The sequence below is a fragment of the Camelus dromedarius genome, chromosome 9, assembly GCF_036321535.1.
Source record: "Camelus dromedarius isolate mCamDro1 chromosome 9, mCamDro1.pat, whole genome shotgun sequence".
NCBI lineage: Eukaryota > Metazoa > Chordata > Mammalia > Artiodactyla > Camelidae > Camelus > Camelus dromedarius.
In genome coordinates this window covers 79,487,130-79,505,150 of record NC_087444.1, presented here as the reverse complement: position 1 = coordinate 79,505,150, position 18,021 = coordinate 79,487,130, and the positions used below count along the sequence as shown (strand labels likewise).

General features: G+C 45.6%; 1 protein-coding gene across 2 annotated transcripts in view; it reads right to left on the bottom strand.

Moving 5' to 3' along the window:
• LOC105105049 (zinc finger protein 530-like) overlaps positions 1-13,341 on the bottom strand; it is a 45,478-nt gene extending 32,137 nt beyond the window's left edge. The window contains exons 1-3 of one of the 2 annotated variants that reach the window (XM_031457366.2): positions 13,145-13,341; positions 10,513-10,639; positions 1,234-8,129 (exon numbers count right to left, since the gene is read on the bottom strand). In XM_031457366.2, the coding sequence (XP_031313226.2) occupies positions 6,766-8,129; positions 10,513-10,639; positions 13,145-13,174 (1,521 nt within the window). In that variant the 5' untranslated portion in view covers positions 13,175-13,341 and the 3' untranslated portion in view covers positions 1,234-6,765. Of the gene's footprint in view, positions 1-1,233; positions 8,130-10,512; positions 10,643-13,144 lie in introns of those variants that run through there. The other variant, XR_010382499.1, reaches the window with a different exon arrangement.
• Between the last annotated feature and the right edge of the window lie 4,680 nt (positions 13,342-18,021).

Below are 18,021 nucleotides of genomic sequence, written 5' to 3'. Positions count from 1 at the left end.
ATGTGTTACATCTCTCTGGTAAATGAGAAAAAGTCTTCCTTGCCATAAATCATGTTACCATGAAAACATGACAATTAAAAAACCCACAATAAAATCAGAATGATGCTATTATGTCCCAGCATGGCTGGCCCTGTGGAAAAGAGAAGTGAGCAAGACGTGAGCATTAGAGCCTCAGCGCTACCCCAAGATTTCCTCCCAACAATAACCGGGAGGGGACGAGAAAGGGAGGAAAGGACCACCTTCTCAGTGTGCCCACCGACGCTATCTGATGTCACGTCTGTGAGCCCTCCAAAATCACCCCTGCACCCTTGGGGGACTGTGGTCTGGGCCTTAAAATACACAGGCGTGGCTGTGAAGGCACCAGGAGCCTTTCCACCAAGACATGCTGCCACCCTGACCCCCATCAGCACCTTGTCAGACCTGCAGCGACACAGCGGGAGGAGCTGCTTTCCACACCAGGTGGTCTACGCCTCACCACACTTGGTCCACAGGGGCTGTACAGCTGTATGTGTGCCCCACACAGCAGGTTTCGGGGATCCCTGTTACGTGCCTGTCCCACAAGTCTCCGACAAGAATCTGTGGGTGTGTGTGTCCCATACACTATGATGCGTCAATACCCCCCCTTCTCTCTCAGGTCCCTGGTGTGTTTTACACATGCTGGTTGTATGTGTTTCGAGTCCATCCCACACCCACTATTCTGTGGATGTGGTGTGTGCCTGTGTGTGACCGGCTGTGTTGACGGTGTCGGCATCCCACATCCATTGTGCATGATCTGAGTGCACGTCGTACGCTGCAGGGATGTGCTGAGAAGTGTCAGTAACACACGCCTGTCACACAGCCCCCCCAGAATGTGCGTATCTCCAAGTGGTGCCCTCACCACACATCTGACACACACCTGTCTGCTGGGACCAGGCCGCAATCACTCGTCAGTATCCAGTGCACAGGAAATTTGGCGGAAGACTCAGCAGGTTAACAGTAAGAGGGGTGCAATAAGCCAGATCTAGAAGCAAACTGTAATGAACACATGGCTCACGACTTCAACCGGTAAATAAGAACAAAAAAGAGGTTAGTGGTGCCAACAGGCTAAGACTTACAAGATACACATTTTGTATTCTGACTGCAATGATAGGTATACCTTAGACATACCACTGCAGCCTTGGTTCCAGACCACCGCAATAAAGCAAATAATGCAATAAAGTGAGTCACACAAACTTTTTTGGTTCCCCAGTGTACATGTTGTTTACACTATACTGTAGTTTATTAAGCATATGACACATTATACCTTTTTTTAAAACCCTAATTAAAAAATACAACCAGCTAAAAAATATTAACCATCATCTGCGCCTTCAGCAAGCTGTAATCTTTTTGCTGGTGGTGGGTCTTGCCCGGATGTTGATGGCTGCTGGCTGATCAGCGTGGTGGTTGCTGAAGGCTGGAGTGGCTGGGGCAACTTGTTCAAATAAGACAACAGTGAAGTTTGCCTCATTCATTGACTCTTCTTTTCAGAAATGATTTTGCTGTAGCGTGCAATGCTGCTTAATAGCACTTTATGCACAGGAGAACTGCCTTCAAAACTGGAGTCAATCCTCTCAAATCCTGTTGTTGCGTTGTCAACTAAGTTTAGGTAATATTCTAAATCTCTTGTCATTTCAGCAATCTTCATGGCATCTTCACCAGAAGATTCCACCTCAAGAAACCACTTTCCTTGCTCATCCACAAGAAGCAACTCCTTACCCATGAAAATGTTATCACGAGATTGCAGGAATTCAGTCATCTTTGGGCTCCCCTTCTAATTCTAATTCTCTTGCTATTTCTACTACATCTGCAACTACTTCTTCCACTGAGGTCTTGAACCACTCAAAGTCATCCATCAGGGTTGGAATCAACTTTTTCCAAAGTGCTGTTCGTGTTGACTTTTTGACCTCACCCCATGAATCACAATGTTCTCAATGGCATCTAGAATGCTGAATTCTTTCCAGAAGGTTTGCAATTGACTTTGCTGAGATCCAGCTGAGGAATCACTATCTATGGAAGCTTTAGCTTTACAAAATGTATTTCTTAAATGTTAAGACTTGAAAGTCAAAATGCTACTTGATCCACAGGCAGCAGAAAAAACCCTGTGTAAACAAGCATAAGAACATTAATTTCATTGGAAATTTCATTCAGAGTTCTTGGGTAAACAACTGCATTGTCAACATTTTGAAAGGAATCTTTTTCTCTGAAGCAGTAGGTCTCAACAGTGGGCTTGAAATATTCAGTAAACCATGTTGTAACCAGCTGTGCTGTCATCCGAGCGTTGGTGGTCCATTTCTAGGGCACAGCAGAGGAGATTCACAATAGCTCTTAGGGCCCTAGGATTTTCAGATGGTAAATGAACACTGGCTCCAACTGAAAGTCACCAGCTGCATCAGCCCCTCAGAGAGTCAGCCTGTCCTTAAAAGTTTTGAAGTCAGGTGTTGACGTCTCCTCTTTAGGCATGAAAGTCCTAGATGGCATCTTCTTTCAACAGAAGGCTGTTTCATCTACACTGAAAATCTCTTGTTCAGTGCAGCACCTTCATGGAGCGTCTTGGCTGGGTCTCCTGGAGAACTTACTGCAGCTTCTGCATCAGCACTTGCGGCTTCACCTGCACTTTCATGTCACGGAAACCACCTCCTTCCTTACACGGCACGAACGAACCTCTGCCGGCTTCAAGTTTTCCTTCTGCAGCTTCCTCACCTCTCTCAGCCTTCACAGAATTGAAGAGAGTCAGGACCTTGCTCTGGATTCAGCTTTGGCTTAAGGGGCTGCTGTGGCAGGCCGGATCTTCTATCCAGACCACTGCAGCTTTCTCCAAATCAGCACTAAGGCTGTTTCACTATCTTATCATTCATGTGTTCACTGCAGTAGCATTTTAAATTTCCTTCAAGAACTTTTTCTTTGCATTCTTGACTTGGCTGCTTGGCACAAGAGGCCTAGCTTTTGGCCTGTCTTGGCTTTTGACATGCCTTCCTCATTAAGCTTAATCATATCTAGCTTTTGATTTAAAGTGAGAGACATGCTATGGCTCTTCCTGTCACTTAAACACTGGAGGTTACTGCAGGCTTATTAATTGATCGAATTTCAATACTGTTGTGTCTCAGGGAATAGAGAGGCCCGAGGAGAGGGAGAGAGACAGGGGAACAGCCAGTCAGTGGGGCAGTCAGAACACACACATTTCTCGATAAAGTTCACCACCTTTTACGGGTGCGGTTCGTGGCACTCCAAAACAACTGCAACAGTGACATCGAAGATCGCTGACCACAGATCGCCATCACAAATATTATAATGAAAAAGTCTGAAACACTGTGAGAATTACCAAAATGAGAGAGAGACACAAAGTGAGCAAATGCTGTTGGAAAAATGGCGCCGAGAAACTTGCTCAATGCAGGGTTCCCACAAACCTTCAATTTATAAAAAAAAAAAACACAGTATCTGTGAAGCACAGTAAAACAAGGTATGTCTGTAGTCTGCCTTCAAGAACAAACACACTTTTGAGAAAACTCACAAAATTCAGCATGGATAAAATATTTATCACATTTTAAAATATTTTTATTTTCTGTGAAAAAGTTATTGTCACTATCAAAAAACTCTTGCATTTTAGAAAAGCATTTTCAAGAAGCTATGCATTAAACAACATGACGTCTGGGTTTGTAAGTAACATAACCCACTAATGTGCATGAGAGATGAAACAAGAACAATTATAAATAATGACGGAAGATGGGGGACCCAGAAGATAGTCTTTTCCACTTTTGTATATATTTGAAAATAGCCATTACAAATGGTAGAATATATCCTATATCAGAAATCTTATATGTCGAAAGGATGAATTTAACATCGAATAGGGGAGGGTACAGCTTAGTTGTAGAGTGTGTGCCTAGCATGCACAAGGTCCTGGGTTCAATCCCCAGTACCTCCAATAAGTAAACAAACAAACCAACCTAATTACCCTCCCCCCAAAATTTAAAAGGGTGCAAAGAATAACCAATCAAAAAAAATTAAAATGGCACAAGGAAACGTTTATGCATCAAAACATCAAAATTTTTGGTGTCTGAAATATGTACATAAAGTCAGTTATATTTCAGTTAAACTCTTCTAAGTCACAAACACTCAAACATCGTCACCCTCTATTCATTCCTCTCTGTTTCACAATCTGTTCTCAGGAGTGTGGCCACTCTCCTCGCGTGAGGGAAACGCAGTGGTGTGCTACTGCCGCTCTTCCCAGCCCTGCACACTGACACGTTGGGAGTCTGAAGTGGGTCATGGTTGAGTACTGACACCAAAGAAACTGCCAAACATCACAAACCAGGGCTTGATTTATACTATTGTTAAATGCAATGTATCGGATGTCCACACTTAGAAACGTGATGGAGAATGTTAATGATGTGTTTGGTAAATGTGTCCATTACACTGTGCACGCCACCAAAAATAAAGAGGAAAAAATGACGGATATTCTTCCAGTATTCAAAAACAATTATTCCATGCAGCAAAGAAGTCACTCACGCCATTGAAGAATAAGTAAAATTCCAACATGTCTTTCTTGTTTCTTACTATAACTAAAAGGCAAACAGCCAAACTCACAAAATACAAAACAGGCCAAATACAAGAAGTATCCTACTAAAGAAGTTATGCGAGTAGCAAACACATGACATAATGCTCAACAAATCCTTAGGGAAATGCAGTTAAAACCATAAATGACCAACACACACTTATTTTGAAAGGGTAAAATTCAAAAGTGACCTTATGGGGGGTGGGAGGTGTAGCTCAGTGGTAGTGTTATGTGCTTAGCGTGCATGAAATCCTGAGTTTGATCTCTAGTACCTCCATTAAAAATAAATAAAATAAGATAAACAAACAAACCTAACACCTTTTCCCCTGCAAAAAAAGTGACCTTAGCAGGTATTGACAAGGGTGTGAAGGAACTAGAATTCTCACACTCTGCTGGTGGGAATGCAAAAAACAAACAAACAAGAAACACAACCATTTTAGATCAGTTTGGTAACTTCCTAAAAAGTTAAATATCCACCCACAGACTCAGGCACTATATTCTGAGTTATCGATAGAAAAAAAATGAACCATATTCATATAAGTAATTGAAAACTAATGTTCATATCAGCTTGGAAATACACTCCTTACCATGATGATGGTTTCACAAGTGTATACATGTGAAATCTTATCAAATCGTACACTTTAAGTGTATACAACTTATTCTACACCCACTGTACTTAATGCAGGTTTAAAACATGGTTCATGATAAAAATCTAAATCCCACTTTTCAGAAAATCAATCTGTATTGACTCCACTATCTCACTCCTTGTGCTCTGAGGTACAGTCTCTCCTCGGTGGCAGGAAATACTGGCAAATAATGAAGGCCATTTCCAGCTGAGTCAAGAAGACTGCTCGCTAAACCACAGTTACCTCTCCATTCTTCTGCTGCCTGCATAGCACTGGCCTTGAGGTGAACGGCTCTGAAAGGCTGCAGGAATCCACACAACCCTTACTTTGTCTGCCGATGACTTCACAAGATAAGCACACCTGGAGGTCCTGACACCTCCGTACACACTTACCCTGCAGTCACTGTCAGCAGGACGTGCGTGCCTGTTATCCTTAGAAGAGGTACATTCCACGTATTTTGCTGCAGCCTCCTCCACTATTAACCAGTGTTTATCCCCCACTGTGGTCTCCCCTGCCCCTGAAGTCTTCCAACTACGGGCACCAGCCCACTGAATTGTGGGTATCAGGGTCTATGTTCCTTTGGAGAAACTGGGGTTACGATTCCCCTCAGTAATGCTGGGCACTGTGTGTTGTCCTCTGTGAGAAAACAGAAAGAAAAACAAAAACCACCACATTGTCTTCAGAAGCACTGTCACAACTGCCCCTTCCTCAGGATGACTCTGAACCACAGACCTCTGGTATCCAGGCAATCACGACTACAAGCAGTCCTTCCTAGGAGGCCTTGCCAGCAAAGCAAACTCGGCCAAAATGAGAGTGCCATGATCCACCATCACACTGCCCCTGGAGGCACCTGCACTTTGGATCCCCAAAAGTGAAGCTTACTCCTCAAGTTAACAGTCCTATTGTGCTTTCAAACCACTCCACACAGTGAACAGAATTTCTAACACTTAGGTGCTTAAACAGAAAGGCCTTTATTATTGCACAAGCCAGAGAAATGTGCAGCAGGCAACCTCCACTCTGGTAACTTGGAAGCTGGAAAACCGTCACAAGTGCCATCTGAGACCTCATCCCTGAGACAGCGAGTCCTGCTCTGCAAGCAGAACTCAGATTGCGTTCTCTGGGCCAACACACATGGTGAGGTCCACACGCTAACTTCTCAGAGAGAAGGGAGTGAAGACCCCTAAGGGCTCAGGATACTCATGATTCCAACAAAGCACAGACCAGCTGCACTGAGCGGACGAGGGTGGTGACTGACGCCAACCGTGTGGACCTGCCAGACACTAGAGGAGAAGTGGCTTCTGCCACAGGAACCAGCAGTGATCTACCTGGCAAGGACCCTGGGCAGGTTACACATGCTTCCCACAGCACTCAAATTTATGGCGAATCCATCTCCAGCCTGTGGATATGCGGACACGAGATTCAATTCAGGGAGATGGCTCCTCACAGAGGCTTTCCTCCGACACTCACACTAAATGAGGGAGGAGCACACTCCCTGCACATACAAGGCCTCCCTCAGTGTGAACGCTTTGGTGTTGACGGACGTCAGATTTGCAGCCGAAGGCTTTCCCACGTTCACTGCATGTGAGCTCTCCTGTGCCGAAGGAGGCCAGAGCTCTGAGTGAAGGATTTCCCACATTCATTGCACTCGTAAGGCTTTGCCCCAGTGTGCACTGTCTCGTGTCGAATGAGGTGGGTTTTGCGGCTAAAGGATTTCCCACATTCCCTGCATCTGTAAGGCCTCTCTCCAGTGTGAACTCTATGGTGTTGGATAAGGACAGATTTCTGGCTAAAGGACTTCCCACATTCCCTGCATCTGTAAGGCCTTTCTCCAGTGTGAACTCTTTGGTGTTGAATAAGGACGGATTTCTCGCTAAAAGATTTTCCACATTCAATGCAATCATAAGGCCTTACTCCAGTGTGAACTCTCCAGTGTCGAATGAGGTGAGTTGTACAGCTAAATGATTTCCCACATTCAGTGCACTCATAAGGCCTTGCTCTAGTGTGAGCTCTTTTGTGTCGAAGGAGGCCAGAACTTTGGCTAAACGATTTCTCACATTCACTGCATTTATAAGGCCTTTCATTAGTGTGAACTCTTTGGTGTTTCTTGAGGATGGATTTCTGGATAAAGGATTTCCCACATTCACGGCATTCATAAGGTCTTTCTCCAGTGTGAACTCTCTGGTATTGAATGAGGTCAGATTTCTGGCTAAAAGATCTCCCACATTCACTGCAATCATAAGGCTTTGCTCCAGTGTGAACTCTCCAGTGTCGAATGAGGTGGGTCCTGCGGCTAAAGAATTTCCTGCATTCACTACACTCATAAGGCCGTTCTCCAGTGTGAATTTGCTGGTGCTTGACAAACCTGTCTTTGTATTTGCTACGTTCAAGACCTTCTCCAGGGCAGACTCTCTGGTGGTGAAGTGTGTGAGTGTTGCCAAAAACTTTCTGGCACTCAACCAACTTCTTATGGCTTTTTCCACTGTGAAAGCGCTCCCCACACTCCATGCTGCCGTGTGGCTTCTCACTGCTGAGAGTGGCCTGGTGCTGAGGAAGGCCCAAGGTAGCTAGAAAGTCCTTTCCATCCTCCCCACAGGGGAAGGGCTTCCCTGACACATGGAATGTGAGGCTCGTCACAAATGAGGCCTTGTCCACATCCACTTCAAAGATTTTCTCTCTGCTGTCATGCTCTTGGTACTGCTGAAGATTTGTATTCAACCAGAAGCCTCTGGAGCCCCCATCAAAGTACGATTTCTGCCCTGGATATGCTGCCTGGAGCTCAATCAGCTGCAAAATGTCTTTCAAGGCTGGGACACACTTCTCACAAGGGCGAGTCTTCGGGTTTAAAGGCACCAGCTTAGAAGTCCTGATCTGTGACTCACTTATAGAAACACTCTGCTCAGACAGTACCTCCTCATCCTCTGCTCCACGCCAACAATCTGAAAGCAGAGGAATGCTAATAAAGTGCCTGTTAACCTTAGTGGGAGAAGGAAGTCCCACAAAAATGTGTGTCATACACGTACATTCAGACCAAAGAACGAATCAATGGGAATATTTTCAGGACGTGGCAGTAATCTGAAGGGAGGGCTGCTCTGTGGTACTGGGCCTCTGAAAATCACAGAATGCGGTAACTTTCCAGGACAAAGGACACAAGTATGGTGTGCCACATGGGGAGGACCGGCAGGATCAATGACTCACTCCTCTCCCAAGAGTCTGCAGCAAGATCTTGTCAGCCAGTAACATTATGCAGAGGATGGCTGTGTCTGGGCCCAGGGGAAATCAAGTGGAAGTGACTAGCTGGTGTTCAAGGACTATTTAAGAACACATGCACACCTCGCAGTACTTTACTGGCATATATCGTTCCATGCAGCTTTACTGCACTTTGCAAACACTAAGCTTTTTACAAATGGAAGGTTTGTGGCAACTCTATGTTCAGCAAGCCTATCAGTGCCACTTCTCTAACAGCATTTGCTCATTTTTATGTCTCTGTGTCACATTCTGGTAAATCTCACCATCTTTGAAAACTTTCTGTTATATTTTTCAATGTATTTTCATTTATTATATTTGTTATGGAGATCTGTGAACAGTGCTCTTTGACATTACTACTACAACTAGTAAAGCTGAGATAATGGTTAGGATTTTTAGCAAAAAAATACTTTAAAAATTTTTTTGTTAGGCTTTTTTTTAATTATTATTATTATTATCATCATCATCATCATCATCATCATCATCATCATCATCATCATCATCATCATCATCATCATCATCATCATTATTTAATGGAACTGGGGATAGAACCCATGATCTCATGCATGCTAAGCATGTGCTCTACTTCTGAGCAATACCCTCCCCCCTGCAAAAAATTACTTTTTAATCAAGGTAGCTATATTGTTTTTCAGGCATACGTCTACTGTACACTTAATACACTGCAGTACAGTATAAACATAATTTATATGCAGTGGGAAATCAAAACATTCGTATGACTCACTTTATTCCAGTATTAGCTTTACTGCAACTGTCTGGAACCGAACCTGCAACATCTCCCAGTCATATCTGCAGGTGTTAGGTCGCTGCAGAACTGCACGTGGTGCAGTGGAGAGGGACACGACACACGCAGAAGACGCAAGTCACAATTGAAATGACAAATCAGAGAGGTGTCAAGTATGTAGAACAAAGTGTAAAAACGATTTGCGTCCAGTGGCACTTGCATTAAAACACTGGTGGACAGACATAGGACAGTTACTTGGTATGAGTTAAACACAGCCTCAGCCGCCTTTTTGCTCCCTCCTCTCCAGAGGCGGCCCGCACTGTCTATGGAGTGTCTACCTACTTTTACTGTAATCTGAGCTCCCAACCCCCACACCTCCTGGCCCTTCTTTGCCTTTTGAAACAGCCTCCACTCTATGCACTATGTATCTCTCTAAAAAAAAAATCTACCTTTACTCAAAATAATAAATAAAATAAAATAAAATAAACACAGCCTCACTTTCATGCCCTCCCCCAGGTGCACTCACCAGGGCCAGGCCTCCTCTGAGACCATCTTGCCATGTTCACCCTGTAAAGCAATCAGGGCTCTCCCCACACCCTCCACTGTACAACTACACGAGACCCGAATAAAATGTCTTAGGGAAAGACACGACGTGTGAGTGCTTGGCACTGGCCCAGAGCAACTCAGGAAACGACAGACTGCAGGCAAGGAAAGGATATTACAACAAAATCTCTCAACAGGGTCTTTCAAGAAAAGCCTACATAGAAGCAGTGACCATGACGATGCCTGCAACTCCTGATACAGGCAGTCACAAGGAAGACTTAAAAGGTCTCATCACAAGGAAAAGCAGAGTGTGGGACTCTGCGTGGTGATGGATGCTAACTAGACACAGTTAACTACCTGTGGTGGCATTTTACAATATACACAAAGACCAAGTCATTATGTTATACACCTGAAACTAACAGAATGTCATATATCAATTATATCTCAATTTAAAAAAGAAAAAGGGGCAGACTCTGGGGCACAAGGTGCCATAGATCTGGATACAGTCATCCTGCCAAAGAGAGGACAAGAAATGTGGGCTCTCCTGGGCTGACTGCCGGACTGACTCCTAGACATTTCCCTGCAGGCCTTGTGCTAGTAGATGGCGAGATGCTTGAGGAGCCCAGTGCTCCAGGCAGTGCACACAGCTCAGCACCACACAATACATGTGCCAGGCAAGTGGGGAAGTTTGCAGAGACCTGGTCTAGCTGTGGAATGGACAGAGGTGCCTCTCGGACAGGGGCAAAGACAGAGGCTAGTTAAGGACACCGCGAGGAATATGAAGGACTTACCCAGGGACCTTGTAAGTGCAAAGTTCTCCAGCATCACATCCCGGTACAGGAACTTCTGTGCCTCATCAAGGAGCCCCCACTCCGCCTGGGAGAAGTAAATGGCCACGTCTTCAAAAGTCACAGAGACCTGCCATGACAGGGACAGTTCATTCCATGGTCAGCTTTTCTCAGAGGACCCCAAATTCACACACCCACCCGCTCACACCCTGCTTACCCACCTCCCTGTTTCCCCATCTTAGCTGAGGCACCAGGCCCTGGTGACACTTATGTGCACACTCTTCTCTTGGTCCCTTTGATTACTATGTCCACCCACACCAACAGGCAGGTGGGCAGACAGACGACATCTACGCTGTGGGCCTGGCATGCAGGGAAGGACTCCCTCTGACCAGGCAATTCTCCTAGGGTGCCCAGGTCACGCTCCCAAATATAACCAAGGGTGTGGGCTCACATTTCACCCTCAGGTCCTCCATGCCAGGGCTCTCAGCCCACTGGCCCTCATCCCCTTTCTATGCAAACTTCACTCTTTCTACAATCCCTCTCTCAGTCACCACCTCTTCCCTGCCCTGCAACACAGGCAGCCACCAGTCCTTCCTACGTGTTACTGAACACATGGCATACAGAGAGTGCCTGGCAAACTCAAACAGGATCCAATACTGCCCAGACCTCCAACGGTCCCCACTGCCTGACTCTGTCCCTTGCTTCAGCTTCTGCCACCCAGAACCAGCTGTGGATCTCACATGGCCATGACCCTCCTCCAGGTGTGCTACACTTCATGTGCTCTCATCAGAGACTTCCCCTCTCTTCCTAAGTGTCATTCAAAACCCAATCCCAGAGGCTTTCTACCCCAGGTCCACTGACTCTCCCAGATGACCATTTGTGCCCCTGAACTAATCCACCAAGCTGACTAAAACTCCGCGGACACACAAGGTCACAGCAAATCCTGGTGAGCCCACAGAGCAGTGAATAAGCAGTAGATCTGGCCTGTCATCTTGCCTCAGTTTCTCCTGTGCCTCCACTTCCGTCTCACATGCACTCAGCCCTCAGAAGCCTGAATCACCTGCCAGGTCATCCTCTCTCCCACACTGTTCCCACAGCCACTTCACCTGTGTTTGTGATGTCTGTCTTCTTTCACCTTGGTGCCCAAGCATAAGGCCCAGCCCCCAGACCTCACTCTCCCTTTCCTGGGCTATTATTAACTTAACCGTGACCAAGATCACCACCTCTCAAAGTGACCCACAGTGTTACGAACTCAATGTATGCATCCTCCCAAAATTCATATGTTGAAGCCCCAACCCTCAATGTGATGGTAGTTGGAGGCAGGGCCTTGGGGAAGTAATCAGGTTTAGGTTAGGACATGAGGAGGGACCCTTATAAGAGGAAGACAGAGACATCGCTTCCATTCGCCACCTCCTTGCACCAAGAAAACGCTACGTGAGGAGACAGAGAGAAGGGAACCACCTGCAAGGCAGGAAGAGAGCCCCTCACCAGGAATCCAATCTGCAAACACTTTCATCTTGGATTTCTCAGCTTCCAGAACTGGGAGAAATGAAAGTAGTTTGTTCTAACCATCCAAGCTAAGACACACAGCCCCACCCTGGTCCACATACTATCCACCACCTTCTTCATCCTGAAACTCTCCCAAGAAACCTAGACCTGTTCGTACAACCGCCCTCTTAACACCTCCATTTACTTGTTCTCTGAAACATCTCATACATTTAACATGGCCAAACTCTTAATACCTTGCTTGAAAATTACTCCTGCTATCAAATTTCATATCCCAGTTGATGGAGCATCCATCCCTCTGGCTGCTAAACCCCAAAACCTTGCGGCCATCCCTAACTTCTACTTTGTTCTCTCACCTTCAAAATCAAAAAATGAAAGATCCTCTGGGGGGAGAAAAAAAGATCCAGAATCCAACCATGTCTACCACCTCCAAGGCCACCACACTGACTCACATCATCAACGCTACCTGGACTATGGCAGTAGCTTCCTCCCTGGTCTCCTATCACCTTCCTCACACCCCCTAGTCCGTTCTACACGCTGCAGTCACAGGGAGCCTGATAAAAGCCGGCTCGGATCGCCGCCCTCCTGCACTCCAAACCGCCCATTCTTCACATTACCTCCAGGACAGACACTCAGTTTCTCAGCCATTCCAGGCACGCCTCCTGCCCCCTTGCTCTGTTCCCGAGATAGAAGGCAGACTCGAGATTCCCTTCAACTAATGCAGTCTCCCCTCCAAGCATGTGCACACTGGGGTACCTGCACCTGGGCCAACCAGTCTGCTGCTCCGAACGCCCTTTGGAAAACTTCTGAAAGCCTCATTCAGGAGAGGCCTTTTCTGTTCACAACTCTCAGTGGCTCCTGGCCTCCTGAAAACGGCACCTGGCCCCCCAAGCGCCGACTCTGCCTCACATTCTCTGTGCCCTGAACACACAAGGCAGACCTCGCGGTTCCCGACCCCCCGCCTCAGCCCGGCCTCCAGGCCTCCGCACCTGCGGGTCCCCCACCCGCGGCCGCCTCCCCGGCCTGGACCCCGGGGCCCGGGCCGCAGGCACGCGGGCAGGCGCCCCGCAGTCGTGGCTCTAGTGTCCGGCGGGAGAGGGCGGTGCGGGCCCGGAGGACGCGCGTTTACCTGAGGCGGGTCCCTCAGCGCGGCCGCCATCGGGGTCTGAGGGCGGGAGCGGCGGGGGAGGAGGGGAACGCGGGAGCGGGGACCCCCCGGGCGGCGTCTCCTCTCGAACCTTCTCAGTCTCGACTCTCTCCGTAACCTCAGACCCGGTGAACACACAGAACAACCGCCAAAACGGCCGCAACGACTGGGCGCCGGAAGTCCCGCCCCGACGCGATGCACACGCACGGAAGCGCCCGTCTTCTGAGTTCTCATTGGCTCAACGCAAGGCGCCCGGCGCGGAGACCTCTGGGGAATGTAGTTCGCGCAGCTAAACCCCCCTTCCCCGCGCGGGCTCTGCTCAGCGGACATGAATGGAAAGTGGCGCGGTGGGAGCACCTGTGCAAAGATGACACCAGGACCCTGAGAGAAAGGTTCGGGACACCGGCCTTTTTCTTCCAGCCATCTCGGCCCCTGAGGAGGCCTGCTGGGAACAGGACTTCTGAAAGGACAATTATGTCTGGAAGGAAGGCTGCCGTCCCAGGCCATTTTTGCTGGGTATAAGCTGAGGGAGCACAAAGCTCTTCTTAAAAACCAAAGGTGTTTATGCTCGAGGTGAAACTCAATTCTATCCCGGTAGGAGATGTGCTTATGTGTGCAAAGCAAAGAACAACAAAGTAACTCCTGGTGGAAAACCAAACAAAACCGTAGTAACCTGGGGAAAGGTAGCTCCTGCTCAGAGACAGTGCCATGGTTCTTGACAAACTCCAAAGCAACCTCTTTGCTAAGGACACGGACACAGGATCTGTGTGATGCTGTACCCCTCGAGGATTTAAACTTACTGGAAAGTAAGTAAATACATGTGTGGGGAAAACAACCAAAAAAAAAGCTTAAGATGCCAAAATCTCTTTGATGGGAGGGGATTATCATTTGAGGTGTCATGTTTATTCAAGTCTTTAATAAATGTTCAGTGAGCATCTACTGAGGTTCAGGAACTACTGGAGGCACAAGAGAAAAGTCAGAAAACAAAGACAAGCCTGCCTTTGTGAGTCTTAGACTATTTAAGGAACACAGATGGGAAACATGAACAAAGAAATACCTAATTAAAAGTACATTAGAATGAAACAGAAGCGGTGAACATGCCCTCTTAGGACCTGAGGATGCAGCTAAGTCTCGTGAAGTTAGGAGGGCGTCTGGCCATGTTTCTCTCAGGATTCCAGGAGGCTATGACAGTTACATCGTCCTGCAGTCTCGGGCCAGTCCCAGCACTGTCTAGGCAGTTGTGGCATGAAGGGACTGGCAGCATTCCCTGCCAGAGTCCGGGGTTCATGCTCGTGGCTCAACCCCCACGTGGGCCGCACCCCCCACCCTAGCTTGGAAGATGAGGAAAAGTGGGGACTATGCCCAGGCTGTGCACGTGGTACAGTAACTGGGGCAAAGCTTAATAGCCTTGAAGTCACTCAAGAGGCAGGTGGTACCCTTGCAATAAACATTAATCTGCTTAAAAAAAGGAAAAAAGAAATAAAGAGAGGGGCAGATAGCGCTGAGGGAAACCCTTCTGCCCACTCGTTGTAAATAGAAGACATTTACACCCAAAATCATCCAGGCAATATCGAAATCCAAAAGCTGCTATTGTCCAAGGAGTTCTTTGGAGAGAAGAACCAAGTAGGTGGCTATGACCAGCTGACTCAGAAGTCAGTGGATGGAAGAATGTCATGCAGTGAGTGAAGTGAAGTTATGCAGATGAAGGGATGAGAAATTTAGAAATTGGATCCCAGCCCTACTCTAAATGAGGAAATTAAGACTCAAATTTACATTAGTAAAAACCATTATTTTTAATTTAGAGGGAATGTTGGAGTTTGACTATCACAATCAGAAGACTCTGGAGAATACAGTAAAATACTGAATATCTGTCATTATAGTCAGGAAATTTCTTTGCTCTCCTAAGAATGATTCCAATTTTATATGAACATTAAAAGCATATATTTTCCTAAGCACAAAACCATTTTTGCAGCTTTCTTGATAATAACCAATATTGAAACCCACTGAACATCAATGAACATGGATTGGATAAATACACAAGGGTGCGTCTTCCTAAGAGATCACAGGGCAGCTGTGGTTGTGGGGAGTAAGTTCTTTCAACTATGCTGACCTAAACTGGCAGTAACTATCAGAATACCATGTGCAGTTAGTTTTATTTTGGCAAAAAAGTGAAGCTGATATGCACTTCTATATATTTATGCCTTTATATCTTAATAATGGAAAAATAAAAACTATTCAAGTGGGCAGCTGTGAGGTGGGAAGAAGGAAGAAGACAGAGCAGAAAGTATGAAACTATGTCACTCAGAATGTACTTGTTTTTTGTCTTAGAATTATGTAATTATTGTGCCTGAATAGATATGACAACAAAGGAGTTTAATATATAATCACATAAATGGAAACAAAACTAAAACAAACCCATGTACCAAATTTGGGATTTTAAACAAAAAAGAGGAATTATTTCCAATGAAAACTGAAGTCAGTATGACTATGTTCTACATTAATAAATAAGAGAATAAACTAAAGATAAAACATTTTATATGAAATGTTGTAAAACATATAAAAATATAATATTTTGAGTAAAATCATGGGTAATTAAAATTTGAAATTACATGTATGTTGTTTCTAAAAAGTCTTAAAAGAAATGGTATTGGTAGAAAAAAAATAAATTAAAAAAACCCAGACATGGCATGTGGGCAGATGTGCAAACAAGAAAAGGCAAGAACTTAGTGGGCTCTTTTTCCTAGTTTTGTTCCTCATTCTGCCTAAGTTTTTACTGTGTCACCAGGTCATCTGATCCAGATTGCTGTCTCTCTCTATTTTTAGTTAAAAACTTTCAGTTAAAACATTATGTGGGGAGTGACATCAGCAAAGTGGTGGATTTGTAAGCTCCAAGTCCTCTTTCCCCAACAGAGATTATAAAAACAAACAAACAAACAAACAAAAAAACGAAACAAAACAAAGCTGTCAAGTGGGAATTCTATACCTGGCAAAACTGTCTTCTAAAAAATGAGGGAGAAGTAAAGCTATTACCATAGGAACAAAAGCAGAAGGGAGCTCGTGACCACGGGACAGGTAGGGATTTTTATCTGTTTTGCGCCCCCACTGTGCCCTCGGTGTTTGACACATACCTGCATTTGATGGCAATTCATGACATACATGTCAGGTTTAAGTGAATGTTCCAGGTGGAAAGGGTGGGGGCTTAACGGAGGCAGCAGCAGTGAAGAGAGGAGAACCAGGATGAATCGCAGGAGAGCGTAGGGCGTAGAAGCCTCGAGACTGCTTCAGCGCTCTGCTGAGATGATGGACCTGTAACAACCTTTAAACTTCAACAGAAAAAAATCTTAAATGACTAGTAGAATAGTAATACCAAAAAATTATCTTAGGGGGCAGGGTATATAGCTCAGTGGTAGAGTGTGTGCGGGGGTCCAATCCCCAGTGCCTCTGTTAAGGAAAACAATACATGCCAACAATGACTACAGGGATGCTAAAGGAATCCTCTAGCTGTGAGTTAAACACACTCTTTCCTGCTATTCACTTCATGCACAGTGAAGGCTTTAGAGTGGATGTAGTGAGGATGAGTTTGGTCAGAAATGAAAGAGGAATCCAGCCTGTCAGAAAGAACATGGAGAAGAAAATGAGGCAGACCTAAAGCAAGTAGACACGGATCACGTGTGTCTTTGGGAAACCATCTCTCAGCTTCTGTTTGTCAGTATTTATGTCCCAACCCAAGCAAGCAGAGCTGACATTCAGGACAGTGCTACTTTCTGATTTTCATAATCTGGTCTGTTGTTTCCTATCATCTGACACTTCTCTGGAAATAGTGGTTACTTACCAAATTGTCATTTCCTGCCAGGAGGGTGGCTGCCATGTTGGCATCCATGCATGTGCGCAAAATGAGTATCTGAGCTCTGAGCTGAAAGTTTCTGTGACCAGGATCTCATCTCTTTCTGGGGACTGATTACTCATTTTACTTATAACTGTGACCACATCCACATGAGGAGTTGAGATGGTCTCTGAAAAACACTTGGGAAATGTGCAAAGCTGGAATGCTTTTAATAGTAATGTTAGCCATGAAAAGTGATAGAACTCCATGGGGGAAAACATATATTCAGTTACTTAGATAATTTGAATATTAATAGCAGATGAGCGACTAAGTTCTGTGAAATTTGGTGATGCAGCGAACAGGCTGCCCTCTGGGTTCCCAGCTACCCTGAGGGTTTGTTTTCCAAATGCGATATTTTAAGATTCCCGTGGACACTTAAAACTACCAGATTCTGGGGACTTGTAGAGGAAGAGGATAATAAGACAGCATTTCCAGGGCATAAAGATGAAGAGGGAGACAGTGATGGCACATATTTTTGATCATTTCCGTAAACATTTATTGAGGTGTGTGGTGTGTTGGTCCTTTTATCAGGTGTGCGTAATGTGCCAGGAATGAAATGAGGCAACGAGCCCTATATCATGTGACTTATAATCACATTGAGGATATTAACTAGGATAATAAAAATAAATGTAAACAATATAGTATGTTATAAGGGGGTAGGTGTTTGTAATAGAAAAAAGAAAGGAGGGGATAATAGCTCAGTGGCAGAGCACGTGCTTAGCATGCGTGAGGTCCTGGGTTCTGTCCCCAGGTCTCCATTAAAAAATAGAGAGAGAGAGAGATGACCAAGATGTGTGACATGCGGCAGAGTGCAGACTGGTTGTGATATTAAAGGGGTTTGTTCATTACACCTCAGCAAAGGTGGGGGAACAGGGTTACACTGAAAACTCCACTTAGAAGAGGAAACTTAGGGAAACACTTGAGGGATGTGTGGTGAGCCTTGACTCCAAAGAGAGGAAACAACTAGAGCTGAGGC